Source organism: Hermetia illucens, chromosome 4 (genome assembly GCF_905115235.1).
Source record: "Hermetia illucens chromosome 4, iHerIll2.2.curated.20191125, whole genome shotgun sequence".
NCBI lineage: Eukaryota > Metazoa > Arthropoda > Insecta > Diptera > Stratiomyidae > Hermetia > Hermetia illucens.
Window position 1 is genome coordinate 2,532,040 of NC_051852.1, and position 22,566 is coordinate 2,554,605.

The following is a 22,566-nucleotide window of genomic DNA, read 5'->3' on the forward strand; positions in this document are numbered from 1 at the left end:
GGAGAACTGCGTTATGAAATTGCTTCACGCATTAACGCAAGCTGGATGAAGTGGCGTTCCACAACTGGTGTCCTTTATGATTGACGTTGAAGCGCATAATGACATGATCATAATTGGCAAAATCAACCTAGCTCATGCCGTCATTAGAATTTATTCACAAATCATTTCTCCTGTTCACAGGTCGATGAAATTTCCGAGCTACAGTTTTGTAATGACAGGGATAGCGTAAACTTTCTTCGTGAACTCTCGGTTTTTCGAAAGTTTATTGCTTTTGGTTGTATATTCTGTTGAAAACCAAATAAAGCGCGAGTCCAGACCAGTGTTACTCACCATATTCAGTATAGCACTCGAAACCAATTTTCATTCAACTAAAACCCAGCCTCCTCCTCCCAGTTGCATCATTAACCTTTTTATAATTTGTAAATGACTCTGATTTCTTCATAGACATGTTAAAGATAAATAAAGATACACGGAGCATTTTGTAGTAAATTCCTTTTTATTTCCTGAACCAATAAGTTGGTGCCATTGGCCACCATTACAACGGGCTTATGATTTTGCGACAAATTCAAGATGTAAACAGACCTGTCCTCCTAATTTGAATATCGTTCCTCTAACCGCAATCGGAACACAGATTTTCTTCTCGGAACTCATCACAGACCAGTCAGTTGCCACGCGCAATCGAAAGTATACAACAAATAACGATATTTTTATCACGGAATTAATTGATTGAATGAAAAACCTTTTTTTTATTCTATCAGCAAATAAGAGTTTCACTATGAAACTGCTCTCCTCGCTTCTGAAAATTTATTTTCTGTCTCCTCCAATTACATGGCTATGCAATTACGCTTCAATATTCACGTTTGTATAAAACTATCATTTGACAAATTGAACTCATTGCTTCGATAAGAATATTAATAATAGTTTTAATAATAATGCAATTAAAGTAGGTAATTATATTATGCAGGCATAACTATAAAACACAGCATTTGAAATTTCCGTTGTTTTGCTCTTGCATTCACTTTTCTCCGGTTTACTCTTAAATAGTTTGAATATTTCTTGGAATATGGAATCCTTCTCGTCGCATGATATTATCTGCTCTCAACGATATCTATTTTATGTTTTTTATGATAAATATGAAGTGTCTACTATTCTGGATTACATTTTCCATTTATTGTTCTCTAAAAATGTAAAATCATTCACTTGCCAAGACCAACTTTTTTTGCTTCAACTTCGTAGATTAGTAATCGCCACATTTTCACAACAAAAACTTCAGCTTCCTCATCCAGGACCTGGAAGAAATGCAATAAAGAGAGTTGAAATTATAGTTTGCATTTTGTTTGGATTAAATCGTTGTCAATTTTCAGAAGTTGAAACTAATCTATTAAAAGGAAATCTATAGGAAGCATGGAGGGTATATTTCAACAGTATCTATGACTATCTTTGGACATTCCATCCCATCAGGCGCGCTTCTCGGTGCGACCAATGGAATGTTCAACGGATGCGAAGTGAACACTTAAATGTGCGCATTTGGGAGTAGGTAGACTAGATGTGCAAAAAACACCCATGCATGCGATGGGAAGGACATCCAGAGCAAAAAACCAATATGAAGGAAGAACAGGCTTGGAACCCCAGTGCCGGGGGCTTTTGGTGGTGGCCGAACAGTTTCCCGGTCGTCGATATCCTTCGACTGCAGTACCTCAATAGTGGAATGCTTGGCCACCGTTGCATTTGAAGCTACACGTAATCTGGAAAAAGAGGGGTTTCAAAGCGATGCATCACTCCAGAGAACATCCGTTGCAGAGACGCGGAAAGATGGCTCACACAAACCCCTGCCTCGAAAGAAGCAAACGTTACTCGGGCAACATAAGTGACGTCCTCTCAAAACCCGAAGGGCGGTAACTTGAAAGAGGAGTAGAAAAGAAGTGAACCTTTGTGGGACGGTAAAGGGTAAAAAGGCCTCTCTCGGAAAAGGGAAAGGCCAATGAAATAACCGAAAGTGTGGAAATAGCGGCATCGGCTTGAATGTTACAAGGGAGGTAAATCCCCAAGAAGGAATGTCAATCCAATTCAAAACTGTTGGACCTTAGAGAAAGCATCCGCCGAATCGGGAATCAGACGTTTCCAAGAAGTAGTTTTGATTTTGTAGCTGAGGAAGTCTCCGCGAAATACGGCTAAATATTTTCTTAGTAAGACGGAGAAGTTTTTGGGACAAGCAATTCAAGTACGAGGCAAAAAGCAGGAGATTATTATCGGACATTAGTGAAATTACGAACTTACTCCTAAGGCGTTAGAGATGTGCAGCACCTTTAGAACAATATTAAGCGAAGCAGCGGGTGTTATTCTGAATATGGCTCCAATGAACATTCTGCCAAGTGGTAAATTATACCGAAGGAAAGAAAGGCGGGAGTCGCTGAAAAAGTGGCAACGGTGGGATGACTCGCTGGACACACACATTGATTCCTTATATTGAGGGCTGGAATTAGCGACGACATGGCGAGATTAAGTACCGCCTGGTCCAATTCTTGTCAGGGTATGGTCGTTATATGAATCGATTCAGGTTGGATGATTCTACTTTTTGCCTTCAATGTGGTTGCAGGTTGGTCTAGTATCCGGAGCATGGCATGTTCTACTGTTCACGATTTTGCCCCGGAACTAGTTGAAAGGCTCTTTGAAAATCAACACAGGCCTGCAGAAAATTGTTGGAGGTAAAAATGGATGCATTTCGTCAACTTGTCAGCAACGATTTACTATGGCACCAGGTCTTAGGAAAACACTGGCCAACGTCGGTAGATTCTCCTACAAACACCATCGACACCAGACTTTCAAAAATGGTTATTCTGAAACAAATTGATCATAGAAGGCGCAGAATTGTCACCTGCCGTTAGTATGGAACTCGATAGATCAATTCGAAGGCAAGGCGTACGAAGAACACATTATAGAGAAAGTTTAAGCTGCCCAAGTCCCTATTTCTATGCCGTCCTCACATTATGTCAGCATGGTTATCGCTAAGCTGACCGTTCCGACAGAATTTCGTGCAGAGTGTGGGACAGATCATCAAAACCAGTAGGAACAGTACCAACATACGAATAGCGTTGGCTTAAAAGAAACTTCGCCCCAACTTTTACCCTCCGCGACAGATCAACCAGCAACCCAGTCGTTGTTCTGCAGCAAAAAGAGTGGAATTATCTCTGCAATCGAATGAGTTGCCACCGACAGATGGCAGCATGATTTAACAACATCACCATGAACAGCAAAATTAACGTTGACCTCAACAGCAGTGGCAACGTTGAAGCAATATATTTCGAAATTTCGGCCGAAACATTGGCAACTGGATAAAACCCAAACGCATATACCAGGTGGGTTAAAAAGTTCGTGGGCTAACACATAGTTGGCGATACTAGTATTAAATCCATATGATTTTTAGTTAACCTTAACTTTCAAAAGACACGTGTACATATTTGGCAACTGTTAAATTATTAGTTTTTGGGATAGAACATTTTGAGTGAAGTAACTTTTGTTAGTACGTCGCTTCACTCCAAACTCAATGACTTAACTGATATCTACGAATACGTAGATGACTTTATCAGCCTTGCTGTGGGGACAGGAAATGGTTAGGTGGATAGACTCCTATAAAAACTGAAACTCCCAGTGAACAGAGATAAGTCTAGAGTTATTGCCTGAGAGAGCCGTAAAATGGTTTATGCTGCTGCCTCCACCCTCTCTTTATGCCCAATTGTGGCGTCACGTCTCAAATCTAAAATTTACCGCAATGTCGTCCGTCCAGTCGCTCTCTATGGTTCTGAGTGTTGGCCGACCATAAAAGACAATGAACGGCGTCTTGCGGTAATGGAGACGAAGATGCTACGTTGGACTAGTGGCGTCATACGTTTAGATCACATTCGAAATAAGGATATCCGCGATCGTTATGGGGTTGCACCGATCGTGGAAAAGTTGCGAGAGAGGCGTCTTCGATGGTATGGTCACGCAATTGGTGCAAACGAGAATTCACTTGCAAAGATTGGTCTGAACATCGAAGTCGATGGTAAACGACCAAAAGGCAGACCTAAGCAACGATGGCTTGATACGCTGGATGGGGATTTGAAAGCCTCGAGATTGCACCCAGATCAGGCATTCGATAGAGCCAAATGGCGAAGCCGATCACGACGAGCCGACCCCGCTTGTGAACGGGACAAAGGCTGAAGAAAAAGAAAGAAGAGTTTTTTTAAAAGAAGGACACCAACTCCAGATTTAGGAGTCGATTAACTTCCTAAAAGTTTGTTTTGCCGAAAAGCAGGAGTATTATGAGCATTCTAACAGGCCATAATTCACTAGCTGGGCATATGTTTAGAATAGGAATTAGTCAAAATAATACGTTTCCCTCCTGTAATGAGGAAGCGGAATCCACGGAGCATTTCCTATGTGAATGTCCCGCCTGTGGACGCATCAGTTGCGACGGGTAGCATCACATTCCCTAACGGAAATCCTGCGATAAATTAACGAATCCGGAATATTTCGTTAGATGGGGTGGCGAGTACAATCGGCCAACATGGTCTGAGTGCTCAAAAGTTGTAGCTTGTCTCCCATCACACACACGCACACTCATCTGATTCTGAACATAAAGGAGTTGATGGCAAAATCCAGCGAAAATAAAATCTCTTTCGAAACAAACTCTTTGTCTCCAAAATAAAAGCCGAGGCCGCAATCAACTGGAATCAACTCATCGACTATTTAGATGGTATTCTTACCATGGTGCTCGAGTACCTCAACGACTGTACATAATTCTAAATTGTCTAAACGTAATGCAGACGGGAAGGAGATGATCAAACCGCACCATAACTACAGCCAGATTCGAAAACGTTACCATCCAACGCTTTCACAAGTAGGGATGGAGACACCGATTTGTCGTTTATTAGATCGATCACTATCCATTTCTGTTGCACTATAACGAAATTAACGACGAAGAGTCCAATACATGCCCTCGGCGATGGGCATTTCGACTTCCTTCATCGAATATGGCAACACAAACGAATTGGGTAAAATTGACGCTCCCTCAAAGCTAACTAGAAAATGTTATTGTATCGTGCTCGAAGTGCCCACATCCCTGTAAACCGTAAAAACAAGGAATCCGATTCCTAACGCAACCTCAACCCCGTCACCTTTCTTACATGGATGAAGGAATAGATTCAGAAAATCTGGCGTAACTCTGATCAAAATATTGCCGATCTAAAATTGTACGAATCGAGATTTGTCTCCTGAAAAGTAAAAACCATGCAGACCCGCATTCTAAACCAACTGCATTGCGTTCGGCCTGGAATCAGACGTATGAAGCAATTCGCCAGGATGTAGTTTTTGTGCTCGAAAGTGAGGAGCATTATGAAGAATATAATCGTGGGCTGGAGTAACGAAAGGAGACTCCAGGAAATCAATCGCAGTGCACGGTTTTAGTTTTCTTTGAACTGCCAAAACTGTAATAGTCTCAAAACTGAGAATATATCAAGATGAGCCGACCCTGCTACTGAACAGGACAAAGACTGAAGAGAAAGAAGAATAAAAACTGGGAATATTCCAAGATATCGTTTTTATGACTAATTTAGTTTTGGAGGTAATCATTCCCATGCAATACTAGATAGTTTCCAACATTAACATATCAAAAAATTATAGGACAAACGGTTTCGTCCAGGGCAGAGGCAACTCTTCAGACGCTGTCTCACCTCTGCCCTGGGAGCAGCGTGACCGTGAGCGGCATCAGATGGAAAACGCTCCCCCACATATTCAGGAAAACACGCCAAGGGTGCGAATTATATCCAATCGAAACCAATAGTTTGAGCCTGAGCTGGCTAAAGCTAAATAAATTGTTTAGGATAAGTGAGGGATCCTAAGTCCATAACCACTTGTTGTTGATGATGCCGCTCACGATCACGCTGCTCCCAGGGCAGAGGTGAGGCAGCGTCTGAAGAGTTGCCACTGCCCTGGACGAAACTGTTTGTCCTATAATTTTTGTAATGCTTGGGTGCCATGCCCCAAACGAGGGATCCGCGGACCAAAGAGACGTGGGAGTAAGTTGCTCTCCATTTGGTCCGGTCCAACAACAAGTGGTTGTGTCACTTATCCTAAACAATTAACATATCATCCTGTATAACCTCCTAGCGAAAAAAAATCACAGGCGCCACGAAACCATGTTTCCTCAAATACTTTTCCCGGGAACGGCACGACCTTTATAGGTAAATGTGGCCCTGTTAACACTCCGATTCAATGCTTACCCGGTCTCCATTCATTTCTGGCATGAAGTCTTTCTGATACACCAATCCAATTATTTGTGTCGCGGGACTTGAGTCTGTGACGAAGCAGAGGATAAACCACGACTCTACCTGATTGCAAGGTAGACTCTCTCTGCTCCGCAAAGGATTTTTATAGTGAGGTGTTTTATATAGTTCAATGGTGATGTGTTTTCCGTAAGTTTTGGTTTTAATTAACACTCCGGGATCTAGATCCTCCATAAATTGTTATGACAAATGTTAACCTAACCAAAAAACAATGAAGAATTTCTTTTACTTTTGACTGGTGCAGACTAAGTGAAACTTGTATTAATGATTTTTTTAGGGATTGAGGAATTTTAAGTCCGCATTCACTTAATGTCGAACCGGAACAAATGGAGAACAACTTGCTCCCACTCTTTACGGTCCACGGACTCCTCTTCAATCGTTAATCCCTGCGAGTCACTTCGGTCACGCTACTCCCAGGGCAAAAGTGAGGCAGCGTCTGATGAGTTGCCTCTGCCCTGGTACGAAACCGTAGTCGCATTCGTCCTTCTCTCCTTTTTTATATTAATAGTTGTAACTAGTACAGTAGTGAAATGAATTAAACAAACTTGAAAGCCAAGAGACCGTAGCCGTAGTTCATAATATCGATCAAACAAAATGTTCTCCGCATCAAAATAGACAAAAACATCAACTCACCATTTGCACATCATCGAGTATTCCCTGTGGTGTGCTGCCGGCTAAAACTTTCGAACAGATGAAATCCACCAAAGTAGGCTCCGGTTCCCCAATATATTCGATGATTTTCTTGTTAATCCATGGTCGTATTTTTTTGTCCATGAGCGTGTTGTCGATTTCATTCCAATCCAATTTATAATTGAATAAATCATTCTTTTCCGTCGGAATTTTATCAATAATACTCTTGATATGACGCCTCTTCTCCTCTTGCGATCTTGTCATTGAATCCTCCTTGCGATCGTCGTGTTTATCTTTTCGCTTCGATGATTTGGATTGATGATGCGATGATGGGGGTTTTTGTTGATGGGGTTGTTGCTGTTGTTGTTGATGCTGTTGATTTTCATCGTAATCTGTTAAAAAAGAATTGAATAATTTACAATTTGCATTCATGAAAATGATCGGCTGTCGTCGCATACCTAGAGGAACAAGTTTTCGTTTCTTCGGACCCGAATTCTCTTCATTCTCATCGTCGTTATTAAACACATCCTTAACTTCGAGTTTCTTTTTCTTTGCATTGGCCGCGCCTAAGTTCAAACTAATAACTGGCGCTGAAATTGGTGGTGGGGTGCTCGACAGTCGGTCTGGTATGGATGCATTGCTTTGACTGTTTGTCGGACTGACGGCATTATTCGAAATCATAGATGAACGTGAATCCTCATCGTGGAAATTATGGTTAGTGTGTGAGTCTCTTGACTCAGAGTCGCCTCGGCGGATTGCAGATGATCGGTCATTTCTACTGTGACGCCCAGGCGATGTGTAATGATCGCTGGGGACTTCAGAACTACCTCTATCGATCGCAGCTGCACCAGCTCCACCTTCGCTTGAATCTGATTCAATCGGTTCGGCATTCACAGCGGCTAATTCACGATTCGCCTGGTCTTGCACATAACGTTCCTTCAGCAATCGTTCTTTCTCCTTAACCCTCTGCCTCTCTAATTCACGTTCTCGTTCACGTTCCATTTCACGCTCTCTTTGCTGTGTTGCCTCCATATTCACATCTATTAGAATTTTAGGCTTGTACATGTCGTCGTGTTTACGTTTGAGCCGCTCAAATTCTTGTGTGGGATTATCATATTCGCCGCTGAATATTTTGTTTTTCAACTCCTCTAGCTCCTCTTGCTCTTTATTTCGATCTTTAGCATCAAGATCTGCTTCTCGTACGCGATCTGCTAGTCTTCGTTGTAGTTCTCTTCCCCTGGAACAGAATTGAAAAATACATTTCCGCCGCTGTTATCGAAGGTTGGTTTGACTTACTTATAATATTTCGGATCATCTCGTTCGTCATCATAATCCTCTAAAAACTCCTTTAGTCGCTTGGCTTCCTTTTCCCTTTCTTCTTCTCTGCAAAGTTCTTTTTCTTTTTCCTAATAATGTAACAAAAAAACACCCGTTAGTGATAGGTACTGCAACTTGAAGCGAATTTTTGATTTGCGTCTTGGATTAAGCAAAATTTTCGCGTCTTTATAGCTAGAAAAATCTGTAAATAACGTACCCTTTCGTATTCCTTAGCTTTCCGTCGCTCGCGCATTTCCCAATTACGTAATCGTTCCTGATAAGCCGCTTCTTTTTCACGAGCCTTTTTCTCGGCTTTTTTGCGCTCACGAGCTTCCTCCTCCAATTCCTTCTCACGCTGTAAATCTCGAATATTTTTTGAAGCTTTTGTATCATCTCTATCCCTAAAGAGTTACATTTTCTAATTATTAGGGAACCTTCTTAAAGGAGAAAAAGACTAATTACCTTTCTCTTTCGCGATCCCGTTCCCGTTCCCGCTCTCTCTCGCGTTCACGCTCACGTTCCCGTTCTCGTTCGCGTTCACGTTCCCGTTCTCGCTCACGTTCCCTCTCCCGTTCACGTGATCGCGACTTGCTTCGTCTTCGTTGCTTCTTCTCCTTCTCTTTCCTGGGGGACACTGAACGATTCTTTTCACGATCCTTCTCTTCGCGTTTCTTACGATCTTTTTCCTTTTCTTTTTTGTGCTCCTCGGCCTCGGCAGTCTTCCGGAATTTACCAATTTCTCGGCTGATTAGGTCACGCTTATCGTCCTCCAGGTCAACTTCTTGCAGAGCCTTGCTGGATTTTCCGCTGACAGGTTGGTCAATAGTGGTCCGTTTTGCTACAGAAAATTCATGAACTTTTGTTAGACATTTCCTCCGATCTCCAACGCAATTCTACTCACTGTCAGAATTCGAATTAGAATTCGTCGACGATAATTCACTCCGATGCTCGTCGAGGATTGATTTGATTGTTGCCATCGCAGTGTCATCTTCCTGCTTCTCAGTCTCCGGCTTATTGCTACCGTTCTTAATTTCCTCTTCCTTATAATTATCCAACAAAAGTTTATTTTTTGCATCAACTTTTGCTACTAGCTTTTTACCATCTACTTCCAAATCATGGAGAAGCCGAACAGCTCGAAGACCAGCCAATGGACCACTGAAACGTTGGCATTCAATAGAGACCCATCAACACTACAACATTTTGATTACTTACTCATATTCGCAAAAGCCAAATGTGGAGACCCGTTTCCAGCTCACAACGGTCCCACATGTTGCTAGAATTTTCATAATTACTGGTTCAGGCGCCTTCTCGCTGATATTTCCTATTGAAAAACGATCAAATAAAAGAAATTGTTTCTCTTGTCAATAAACTGATAACAACCAGATAAGGAAATGATGCGCTTCATGCTCGAAATATTCATTTTTTGATACCTGTGTCCTTCTCTCTGCTCTTTTACTCACCTACGAAAACTGTAATGATGGGTCCTTTATACTGTGGAACTGGCTGAGATTCATTCTGATTTCGGGATGTGTTGTACACTGTTGGCTGCGAGCTGATCGTGGCTGCATTGCGGAATGGCACTCGAGGTGGCGGAGTGTTTAATGGTGGCATTGCCGATGACATCATCTGTAGAAGTTGGAACGAATTAAGCTATGTTTTGGGTCTGGATTTGAAAGAAAAACTAAGAACGCTAGTGGCAGGTTTAAAACAGTGGAAGGACAGCACATAGGAGGCAGATTTGATTCCGTTTAATTTGTAAAGAACGGTTCATCTTCTTTTTCTTCAGCCGTTGTCCCGTTCATAAGGGGGGTCGGCTGGTCGTGATCGGCTTCGCCATTTGGCTCTATCGAATGCAATCTTGGCAAGTGAATTCTCATTTGCACGAATTGCGTGACCATACCATCGAAGACGCCTCTCTTGCAACTTTTCAACGATCGGTGCAACCCCATAACGATCGCGGATATCCTCATTTCGGATGTGATCTAAACGTGTGACGCCACTAGTCCAACGTAGCATCTTCGTCTCCATTACTGCAAGACGCCGTTCATTGTCTTTTATGGTCGGCCAAGACTCAGAACCATAGAGCGACTGGACGGACGACATTGTGGTAAATTTTAGATTTGAGACGTTCGTTGATACGTCGATCACAAAGAACACCAGTTGTGGAACGCCACTTCATCCAGATTGCGTTAATGCGTGAAGCAATTTCATAACGCAGTTCTCCATTGGCTGATAGCGTTGACCCGAGGTATTTAAATCGCTCAGTTCTGGGCAGATCACTGCCGCTGACAGTGATTGTGCCTGTTTCATGGGGATCGGTCGTCAAAAATTCAGTTTTGTTTAAATTCAATCTGAGACCGTGTTGCATGAGGCGATCATTCCATTTTTGGACAAGTTGCTCGAGATCATTTTTGCTATCAGATGCTAGGAAAACATCATCTGCATAAAGCAGTGTGTTGGGCGCTGGACGTTGGATATCCCGTGTGACGGTGTCCATAAGAAGGACAAAGAGGAGTGGTGAGAGGGCACTTCCTTGATGAACACCAACAGAGACACGAAGCGATTTTGATACACCCGCCATACTTCGAACTTTACTTTTCGGATCGTGGTAGAGCAATTGAACCCAGCGCACGAGTTCTTTTGGCACGAAGTTTTGTCGTAAAGCATATCAGATAAGCTCGTGTGGTACACGGTCAAACGCTTTCTCTAGATCCAGAAATGCAATGTAAAGAGGGCGATCCTTCTCACAGTGTTTCTCCATGAGTAACCGCGCAGCGTGTATTGCGTCAGTAGTTCCGCAGTTCTTGACAAATCCGGTTTGATTCACGGTTATTTCAACGATTTCGCGAATACGATTGTCAAGAATGCGTTCAAAAATCTTCATGGTACGGTTAAGTAACCGGATCGGACGGTAATTTGAACATTCTGCTGGGCTACCTTTCTTTTTCCATATTGGAACAGTGGTACTTTCTTGCCAGTCAGATGGTGTTCTTCCTTCCTGAATAACCCGGTTAAAGAATTCACTGAGCCACAGTGTTGGGTCCCAGCTCTTCGCTTTCCAGAGCTCAGATGCGATGTCGTCAGGTCCTGTTGCTTTCCCCGATTTTATTTGTTTTATTGCCTCCTCGACTTCAGTTGCGCTGACTGGTGGAACTGCTCCAAATGTCGACAATGATTGCGGAAGTGGAGGATGAGCAAATTCTTCAGTTGAAATCTGCTCGAAGTATTCTCGCCGCCCGTTGCGGCTCGACGGTTGGTAAGCAAAGTACCGTTCTTGTCATTAACGCAACAAGAGTGTTTGATATCCTGTGTGCGTTCATTACCGCTTTGAGCAAGTCGATACAGAACGGTTAGTTACTCAATAATAAGACTCATGAGTTGGGATTTAGGAATATAACTTAAATTAAAATAAAAGAGATAGAAATTTGTAGGCTAGCAATTGAATAGGGGCTGATCTCATGGCTATCGAAAACCGCTAATTTAATTCTGGAGTGTACGCCGTTCTTCGACGACGATATCGAGGGCCCTCAGAATGCCAGCTTTCTCTAACTCAAGCGAGAATTCCAACGATATAAGCTGGACATTCTGGGCTAAAGCGAACTGTGTGCAATGTGGGATTCTAGAGAATATTCCTCTCCTTACGGTACCGTGATTTTGTGCTCTGTAAATTGATAGCAGCAACCAGGGACGCTCGCTCGACCTGTCAGCCAGTTTTTGACCGCACCTTAACTGCAAAATTCCGGTCTAGCTAAAAGAGCGTCACACAGTGCTATACACCAACGTAGACTTCCGATACAGTGGAGAACGATGCTTCTATAGGCGATTCCACGTAGTTTAGGAGAGACTTCCTGCAGGTGACATTATGATCATGATGGACGATCTGCCTGACAAAGATGGTTCTGACAATACCTTACTTGAACATGTAATGGGGAAACACGATCTTAGTGACCATAACGATAATGATGGGAGCTTTGTTAATTTTTGGCGCTTCTGGCAGACATGGAGAGTTTGATCGCTTATATGATCCAAATGTTGCGTGACAGCAGGGCAGCTAACTTGCCGATGGGACGGCAGATACCTCGAATGATCCGCCTGAGAGTATTTATGAACATTGCACAGCCATTTAAAATGTTTTTTTTCCAAGCGTTATTCAGGCCGTAGGTAGCGTCTCAAAGAGAAATAACAAGACCTGGTTGACCGAGGAATCATGTAAGTGGATCAACGAACATAAGGGAATGTTACGTGTGGCACCGAGGAAAAATCTCAGAGGAACCGAGTTTTTCGTCGAGGTGAGTAACATGTTAAAGTGGGCTAATATCCGATACATTCCTAATGTTCCAAAAATTAAAAAAAAAAAAGTGATGAAATGGAGGACATGCAGACATGTCATAGCGACAGTCGCAGACATGGAAAAAAATGCAGAGACAACTCCGCATAACCCCATAAGATCAGGATTACCACTGAATTTTTTGGCGAAGTCATCTCTCGGAGCCGTTCAAACACTACATACTGGAAACAGTTAGGTATGGATCCGACAGTGCTCCATTTTTGGCGATTTAAACTTTGCATCAATTCGCAGAGGACTGCATTTTTCTCAGACATGTGGATCGATTGAAGACGATTTTTATGTAGGCGATATACTCTCTTCTGCAAGATCTAGTAATTGTCTGGTGGCTCATCGGGGGCAAGAACCAGCGACTGCATTGCCGCCGACATAACAGGGCGCCTGGCACGAGGGCAGCGCTTCCATATCCTTCTTATTCCGACCGCCGGTGAGTGCGGACGTAGTCCACGACATTGATCGTTGATTGTGAAAACAGTTTTGTATTCTTTCATTGTTTATTCCACAGAAATATAATTTTTTAAAGTATCTTCCTAGTCGGCTCCAGCACTTGCCATTCTCGAGATCATTAAATGATAGCGATATGGAAGGCACTTTTGAATTACATTTAAACGACGGCATCATTATCTTCGGCATCACCAAGTGCCCTTCTCGGCGACTCACAAGGTTTACAGGCTGACCTCTCGTACCATTTGAGGTAAAATCGTCGGCAGATTTTTTCTGTGAAAAATATTTTCAACTTGAAAGTGCTTTTCACCTCCCGACAAGAAAGAGTGAGGGCAAAAGTGCTAAATTGGTCACTCCCACGACGGTACAGAATCATTGTCTGGAATTCAATCTTTTGAGTGAAGTGTTTTGATTGATTGATTCAAATTCTACGTTAATTCCAGTACCCAGTACAAGAGTTTGTCTGTGAAGGATCTTGCTCGTCTGTGAGAAACTCTTCAGCAAAAAGTGGAAGGAAAACGTCGATGGGGTGAACATTTTTTTGTTGAATCAATTCTCCTCGCTAGAGAATATTGATTGTCTTTTACTGTTGGGCGTGCTTGTGAGTGTCGCAAATCGCAGCAATTGAATCCAATCGAACCTACGACAAATCAAGGCCTTCCACTATCCGCTCTGAACTCTCGACGCTAGTATGAACGTTTTCTTTTGTCAACCAAAAACACGACGAAGAGAAACACGAGAAAAGAAAAGCGCTGAAATTCGTTGCCTTCATGGTGTGCAACGAAGAGAATCCGACGAGGATTTCTGCTACCGCCGGCACCTCTCCACAATATTAAATCAACTTCATAGCAGGTTCCGCCAATTGGAAGCGCAATGCAGGGTTCACAACGGATGCCACACGTTTTACTCCTACAAATATTGGTCTCGACGAAGAGACCATCGAGCTAGTCGAGGACATGGAGGGCGGATCCTACGACCGGCTAAGGGAGCAGCTCATACGCCGACTGTCACTGAGGAAGCGAGGCTGAAACACTTGCTGAACAAACTGGGTGACGATGCTCCAGCCTCCGTAAATTCGGAGTTCAAGCGATAAATTGTACCATTGCAGCGGCTACCCGAAGCGCAGTACCCCTTCACCATACAATTTTCGACCCTTTGAGAAGGGGCACTTTCTGATCGACACGGGCGCAGAGGTGTAGGTTCTCCCCGTACCCTGGCCAAACACGTTAATATCAAAAAACTTGTGGCTGGTTGCCGCGAACTCCTCTCCGAGTCGCATTTACGGCTACAGCAGGTGGACGTGAGTCTCGGATTGCGCTGAACATTTTGGGTGACATTGCCGACCTCGCATTCACGCACTCAACCGAAAATATCGCAACACCACTTTTGAATGTAATTTCTCCCAGCGGATTAAGCGCGATGTGCAGCACAACATAAAGACTACCGGCTCTCCGATCTTCTGAAAGGTGCGTCCCCTATCACCTCAGAAGCTAACTGTTGCAAAGAAAGAAATCGATGATTTCATGAAACAGATCTTACAATAGTTGTTGGTCATTTCCACTCCATATAATCCCTAAGTAAAACAACGAACGGAGGCCTTGCGGAGACTACAGGCGTCTGAATGCTCAGACAATTCCCGACCGATACACTACTCCATTCATCCATGACTGCGCATTCATTGACAACCCGCGGTGTTTTCATGATCTTGGCCAAGGTGTATCATCAAATCCCTGTAACTCCAGGAGGCATACCAATAATGGCTATTTGTACACCTCTCGGGCTCTTTGAGTTCACCGGAATAACATTTGTGTTGTACAACGCAGCGCAGACATACCAGAGATTCATCCACTCTGTCCTACGAAAGTTAAACTTATGATCCGTCTACATGGGTCATGTTTTGGTCGCCTCTTCTTCCGAATCTGAGCATTTGAACCATCTTGAGTGCATTTTTTAACGTCTTCTTGAAGCCGGGCTCGTTCCTACAAAAGCAGGTGGATTTTTTCAGCCGTATGATCATCCCTGACGAAATTCAACCAAATCCAGACATGGTTGAAGTGATCAAAAACTTTCCCCTGCCAATCACGCATATTAATCCTTCTATCGACGTTTCCTGCCCAAGGCTGCTCATCGTCAAGCGATCCTCAACGCTTACTAGTCAGTGCCAAAAACAAAAGACTACCGCGAGATTGCGTGGTCTACTTCCCATGCAGATGCATCCCTAGCGTTGTTCGTCGATGTCTCAGACACAACGAAAGGCACTAGTCTTCACCAATGGGGAACCAAACCTGACAACCGTTGAGCTTTTTTCGAAACAACTCAACTCATCTTAAAGTAACGCGCTTACGATCGTGAGCTACCCGTCACGTACCTTTCCCTTGAGAGCAGGCATTCATGGTGTTCACGGGCCATAAACCCTTTATGTTCGCGCTTAGACAAAAACCCGACAAAGCATCTTCTCGCCAACTTCGGCAACTTAGCTACATCAGTCAGTTTACTTCCGACATTCAACACTTGCCTGGAAAAGAACGTTGGTGTGGACGCTTTGTTACGAATCTCGGAGGTTACAGTATCCGCTGCGTTTGATTATACGGCAATCGCCAAGCCGCAGAAGGACGACGCAGAGCTTCGGTGCCTGAGGACAAACTCTAAATACAAATTCAAGGAGTTTCTTATCCTCGGAACAAACTCCTACTTACTCTGCGAGATTTCAAGCAAGGGATCTACTTTTATTCCGGCCGCAGTACACAGTAAGTCACCGCAAAATACTTCTGGACATCCATGAAAAAGGATGTAAATTCTTGGTCCAGACAGTGCATCGCGTGCTAGAAGTGTAAGATCAGCAAGCACGTAAAAAAGAAATTAGGTGTATTCCCTCTGTCGACCAAGCGCTTTCACCGCACGGTTACAAATACTGCCTCACAACCATCGACAGCCTTACAAAGTGGCCTGAAGCAATACCTCTGATCGAAATTACGGCACAATCATGTACCGAGGCCCTCTGTCGAGAATGAATGCTGCGCTTCCGTTTATTAGTCATAAGCATCACGGACCAGGGAATATAATTTGAGTCTACGCTTTTCTCCGAGTTAGGCAAGCTGAGTTTCAAACGCGACAAGGCTACTACATACCATCCGCAATTCAGTCGAATGTTGGGAAGTTGGCAACGGACGTTGAAGGCTGCCTTAATGGCTCGCGAGGATCCGTCGTGGTTACAGTCCTTGCCTTTCTTCCTTCGCACAGACTACCGAGAGGAATTTACGGCCAGCCTCGCGGAGATGGTGTACGGGGAAGGTCTGCGCTCCGCGCCGACACTTTGCTGAATAACAGAGCAAAGTTGAGCGACTCCAGCAGTGCCTGCTAAGGGACGCTACTTCGAAACTGCGGCCGACTCCACCTTCCCGACATACGACGCCGGAAGTGAACAAACATTGGGGTTCCAACCTCTAGTAAGAAACGTCTTCTGTAGCTGCAGTCGGTTCTGCTCTAAGGCACGGACATTTGGGCTAATTCTCTTGTATCGCCAGCGCCCTATGTAGGTGCAGAGTTGGAATACCTTGTGGGTGGCGCCTGACTACTGAGGTTGTTTGAATAAACAACTAACTTTTCCTCTTTTTTCTCCTCGACAATGGTAGTGAGGGTCTTCAGAATGCTCATTTTTTCCAATTTGATCGGGAATTCCATCTATATAAACTGGACATTTTTCGCCTAAGCGAAATAAGATGGTGGGACTGTGGAGAGTACTCCTCCCCCTCTTGCGGCAATGTGCTTTTGTACTCTAGGAAGCCTAATGTAGTAGACGCGAAGTCTGTGTCGGGTTGCTTTTGACGATGTAGTGGAGAAGGATGCTTTTTAAGAGCAATTAAACGAGGTTCAAGGGAAGCTTCCTGAAGGTGACATTGTGATGACTGACAACACTTTGTTCGGACATGTGATGGGGAAACATGATCTTGGCGACCGTAATGATAATGGTGGGAGGTTTGTGGATTTTTGCAACTTTCACCGCCTCGTCATTGGTGGCATATTGTTCGAGGGCAGAGCCGCCATAAGGTTAAGGTTAGGTGGTTAGGTTAAGGTGGTTAGTTGGATTTCAACTAACCAACGCCATAAGAGCAATTAGGTCGACCACTTGCCGATCAGCAATAGATTTAGGAGTTTTCTGTTGGATGTGCGTAACAAGAGAGACACTAACATTAGCCTCGTAGGGGATCACCATCTCATGCTCGCTTACGTATTGCGTCCACCACTTCTCGACAAGTTCAACATCGATCGCTTGTACGGCTCAGCTATCTTTCGACATTGGGAGATCTATCTTGCGATGGAACGGCAGATCTACTGAGTAACGCGCCATATCAACGGTGTTGGACAGGTCGTCGTCTACGTCCCGTAGAGACGTCATAAGATCTGGCGGAAGATGTTGAAGGCTCTACTGACCGCTACGAGCCATGGCGGATGTGATGGGCTTGAACACCGATACCGAAATTCCAAGTTCAGCGTAGTTTACGCTGTCAAAATGTGAATTTGCTATTGGGGCGGTCAGGGAAGTGGAAGATGCCGCAGATCGCAATTATTTCAGAAAACGAAAGAGCTTGCATGTGGTCTTCTTTCGATGGTCCTGTGAAGGACGTCAACGGTCGACTATACATCAACGATGACGAACAACTGAAGAGATGGAGAAAACACTTCCCCAGAGTCCTTAGCCGTATTACATCCGGAGAGGATGAAATGACTAGTTACGGTAACATGCGGATACGCACGCAAAGCAGAAGAGAAATCATTTAAGCCATGAATGCACTCAAACATAGTAAAGCCGCTGGGCTTGATGATCTCCTCGCAGAGTTATTTATCGCTGCCTCTGCACTTACTGCAGATCTACTGCTTCCAGTCGCACGGAAATCTTGGGAATCCGAGACTTTTCCCAAAAGAATGGAAGGAGATGATTGCTAAGATTCCAATCAAAGTGACTATTCGAGGGATATTTGCGTCCTCTCGGACGCCGCAAGGATAATAGCTAAGAAAATCCTGGAAAGTATCAAAGAACATCTCGAAAGCTTGATTGACATTTGCTCTTCATTGATTTTGAGAAAGCTTTCGATAGCGTGAACAGGGAGTGCATTTGAAGTGTTCTACGTAGGAGGGGCCTTCCGGAAAAACTAATAGCTATTATCAGAATGACATATGAGATTGCACCATGTCACGTGCTACACCGAGGTAAAATCTCAGAGGATTTCGAGGTCCAAAGCGAAGTTCGTCAGGGTTGCATTCTGTCACTGATTTTATTTCTTTTTGTTATCAGTGACGTTCTTCATGCTGCCTTGTCTGAAGGACGTGGAAGAATCCAATGGACAATGAAATCTTTCTTTAAGCGCCACTCATCGGGTAATCGACCTTGGCCAAATGGTTCTGGATTTGGAAAGAGAGGCAAGACAGTTGGACTGAAGATAAACAGCAACAACACCAATGTTATCAGTCTGACGGGTCATGCCTTAATGGGCAGAGCATCGAAAGCGTCAATAAATTTGTACATCTAGGAAGCGTGGTTTCGGCCAACGCGACTCTGACCTTGCTGCATTTCTACACTGTGCATGCCTCTCCATATGTCTTGCATTGTACAGGAAACTCATTTCTTTGGCCAGAATGTTAACCGGGATCATGCCTGCCACCACCAATACTGCCTCATCTGATGTGGTTCTAAAAGAAATGCAAACCCTCAAAGCCATCCGCCGGTAAACCGAGTTCACCTGCTTCCGTCTCTGAGAGTTTGCAAGCGCCTCTGCCCACACAGGCGACGAGTAGAGCAGGATGGAGCGCACCACTCCGACTAGCACCAACCTCCGGCAATGTTTCGGCCCACCAATATTTGGCAACATTTTTGCAAGTGCCGTGGTTGTACTGGCTGCCTTTTGGCATGCATACTCTAGGTGTTCCCTAAAACTCAATTTGGTGTCAATTATTACCCCCAGGTATTTGATAGCCACCTTTGATACGACCGTATGTCCACCGACCTCCACTTTTACAGTGTTATTTTTCATGCGTTTCGTTATTAAGACCGCTTCCGTTTTCGCGTTCGCCAAGGTCAGCCTGGCCTTTTCTAGCCAGGACTTTACCGCTCTCACTGTTTCTGGTGCGTAAACCTCCACATTTTCTGGGTATTTTGCTGCAACAACCACAGCTAGGTCATCAGCAAAGCCGATAATCGTAGTCCCCTCTGGGACGGGAAGAGCAAGCACCCCGTTATACATGATATTCCACAACAGGGGACCAAGTACCGATCCCTGTGGTACCCCGGCTGTGACAATGTACTCTTTGGGGCCCTCATCCGTCCTGTACCAGAGAGTCCTCTCTGAGAGGTAGTTTTCCACCAAATTCGCTAAGTATCCGGGGACACCTATGTCAGCCAACGCCCGTTTAATTCTATTCCAGTTGGCCGAGTTGGATGCGTTTTTGACATCCAACGCCACCACGGCACAGCAGCCGCCAGAAATCAGTGCACCTTTTGCCAGGTTTACCACCATGCCAATTGCGTCCATCGTAGAGTGGGCGCGTCGGAAACCAAACTGGCGCTCCGACAAACCATTGCTGGCTTCGACGATGGGCAGGAGTCTGTTGTAGATGACTCTCTCCATCATCTTCCTCATTGTATCCAACAGGCAGATAGGACGATAAGACGCTGGGTTTCCAGGTGGCGTGCCAGGCTTCGGAAGCAACACCAACTTTTGCTTTTTCCACTGAGCAGGGAATATTCCTTCTTTTAGGCACGCCTCGAAGGTGTTGGCGAAAAGTTCGGGCCTAGTCTTCACTGCCAGTTTCAAAGCTCGGTTGGGGATGCCATCCAAACCTGGGGCCTTGTTGTCACCGAACCTACCACATATTTCCCGCAGCTCCTCCACAATTACGGGCGGTATTATGCCGTCATTTAGCTGGACAAAAATTTCCCTTTCCCTATTTTCGTGGTGAGGGAACAGAGTGGTAACAATGTGTTTCAGGAGGCGCGGACAGGTCACCTGGGGTGATTTCCGCAGCCTTTTCACGACTCTGTAAGCCTCGCCCCAAGGGTTTATGCCGGCATGGTCGCACAGCTGTTTGAAGCAGTTCTTTTTGCTCTTTCGAATGGCTTCCTTTAGGCGGCCACGCGATTGCTTGTGTGCCTCCTCTCGACCGTCGCCACCGGGGTTTCCCCTGAGCCTTTGGCAAAGCCTCCTTGCCCGAAAACATGCGGCTCGCAAACTTGCGATTTCGTTGTTCCACCAGTAGTTGGGTTGCCTACTGGGGAGTAATCGCCTTCTGGGCATAGTAGCATCGCATGCTTCCGTTACCCATCGGGTGATTTGGGTGGCTCTCTCCAGCCGTACCATTCAGGGATATGTCGGATTTGAGCATCGCGGAAAACGTGTCCCCCTCGAAAACTTTCACTGTCCAGGCAAGCATACCACCCGGCATTCTGCGAAAACTCTTTTTCGAGCTCGATCCGCCCTTGATCTCTATGCAGATTGCCTGGTGGTCGCTGTGAGTATAGTCCTCACTGACATGCCAAGCGATTCTACTGGCTAAAGTGGCACTCACGTATGTCAGGTCCACTATAGACGCCAGGCCCCTTCCCCGGAAAGTGTACGAAGACCCAACATTCGCCAGTACCACGTCCAGCTCCGCGAATGCTTCGAGGAGAACACGTCCCCTGATATTAGTTATCCGGCTGCCCCATTCAAGAGCCCACGCATTGAAATCGCCTCCTATTATGATCGGCCAACGTCTTCTTGCATCCAAAACAAGAGCGGCAAGCATCCGCTCATACTCGACGAGTGTAGCGCTGGGTGGAGCATAGCAGTTGTAGATGTGGACGCCCTTCACCTTCGCTCTGATGAAGCCCTCCTCCGGGTGCTCCATTATTTCCTGGAAGGCTTGTTCTCCACAAGTCCACAGCACTGCTTGGCCCGTTTGATCTTTGACCCAAACGCTACCACCGCGCTGCCTGACCTATCACACATTAAGGAGGGGCGACAATTGGATTGCGGGCTATGCCATGCTGTGGAATCCACTCTCTCAAGATGGGCGACGAGTGGGTCGCTCCAAGGCACTTGACGCAGAACAGTGGAGTACGAGTTCAAGCATCTCGGGAAGTCGTGGGGAAGCTGAAGCGCATTTCAGGTAACCGCGAGTAATGGCGCGCAGGTTTGATTGACGCGCTATACCCTACCAAGGGATGAAAGGCAACCATATATGCTGTATTTTCTTAACAGAAGAGGGCACCCTTTACCAGAATTACACTGAGAGATTGCAGCGATTTATACCTTGGAAAAGTATTGGTTCGCCTGACTGATGACGTGGGGAAGTGGACCATCATCTGACCCAATTCTTCTGGGGCGCGTTGGGAGGTGTAGAAGTTATTCGGACAACTTTGCACTCGATGATCCCTTTTAATTGCGGTTGTTGGGTGTTTAAGGCGCAGAACTTAACTGCGAAGTTGCTTACGTTGGGGAGAATGGGCTGTCGATGAACTCCTCAATTAAAGCGACCCGGGACGACCTGTATAGGAAGACATGTCCAGGAAGAATGGGGAGATGAATATCTAAAGATGAAAGTGATTTGTCGCTTGATTAGGCAGATTTCATAGCAATTAAGAGAGTTATTGACTAGGACCATTTGCCTGACGGGAAAGTGTTGTTTGGATCCGATCTAGCGAGCAAATGGGTCAGATTACCAAGGCTCGGTCTTCGCGACGTCTTTAATCAAACAAAACTGAAAAATACTCCCGACAAGTGTCGAAACCGGGTACCTCCCTTCACCAATTTCCTGTGCACATCTTAGACTAGAAAAACTGCAAACTTACCGGCGGCGGCATATACCCCATCGGCGGCACCGACATGGGTGCTCTCGGCGGAAACGACATCTCCAATTCGGGCAAAGTCAGCAGCAATTGCGGCAGCGACTCTTCTTTCCTTTCAGGTTATGTCCAACTTTGTGAAATCTCCCGAACGGCGAGGCTCATGAAAACCGCAACTGGGCCCCCGACCTCACACGGCATCCAAACAATCAATAACTGGAACCATAAATTAAATGGTCGCACTGCTTACAACGGCATTTGTCAATTTATTCGCATAAAAAAGTGCACGCAAGGCACACAATAAGTGACAACTTGTCGTCCGGAAAAAACCTCACGCACCGCCTGAACCGAGTCGGCAAATCTCGCGTGAATTTACACGTATTTGGCGCAGTTTTGAAGGGAAATTTTCACTTAGATTTGTCACTCGCGAATTCAACTTTGATTTCTTATGATTGGAAATGTTTTCCTAATCGTTTGTAAACGAACTGAACGAAATCCCGGAGATTGCGAGCGCTACACCGACAAGTCAAAACTCAAAAGTGTTTTGACATCGCCATCTTAGTTTTCTGCACGCATACAATTTAGTTCCTCTACACTACTATGGCGACATCTACACGAGTTGATTCCAGTCCCAAAAAATTAAGAAAAAACGTTGTGGGTTCATTTTACAATTAGCGTTGGATAATTTT

At 44.9% G+C, this 22,566-nt stretch overlaps 1 protein-coding gene across 2 annotated transcripts; it reads right to left on the reverse strand.

Annotated features, from left to right (window-relative positions):
- Positions 1-482: 482 nt before the first annotated feature.
- On the reverse strand, positions 483-22,444 carry LOC119655244 (RNA-binding protein 25). 2 transcript variants are annotated; one of them, XM_038061032.1, is made up of 10 exons: positions 21,884-22,444; positions 9,731-9,896; positions 9,483-9,591; positions 9,172-9,425; positions 8,733-9,108; positions 8,488-8,671; positions 8,250-8,359; positions 7,412-8,190; positions 6,957-7,345; positions 483-1,289 (listed from the first exon to the last, which is right to left on the reverse strand). In XM_038061032.1, exons 1-10 carry the CDS (start codon positions 21,941-21,943, stop codon positions 1,197-1,199), a joined length of 2,520 nt encoding a protein of 839 aa, XP_037916960.1. In that variant the 5' UTR covers positions 21,944-22,444; the 3' UTR covers positions 483-1,196. The 2 variants fall into 2 exon arrangements, with proteins under 2 accessions (XP_037916960.1, XP_037916961.1); XM_038061033.1 differs by lacking the exons at positions 9,483-9,591; positions 9,731-9,896; positions 21,884-22,444 and having other exon boundaries at positions 9,172-9,310; positions 9,370-9,425.
- Between the last annotated feature and the right edge of the window lie 122 nt (positions 22,445-22,566).

Coding starts and splice junctions, on each gene's coding strand:
- LOC119655244 (XM_038061032.1), bottom strand. CDS start 21,943: ATGTCGTTTCCGCCGAGAGCACCCATGTCGGTGCCGCCGATGGGGTAT. Junction 8,191..8,249: donor GATGATCCGAAATATTATAA/GTAAGTCAAACC, acceptor ATTCTGTTCCAG/GGGAAGAGAACTACAACGAA. Junction 7,346..7,411: donor ACGAAAACTTGTTCCTCTAG/GTATGCGACGAC, acceptor CTTTTTTAACAG/ATTACGATGAAAATCAACAG.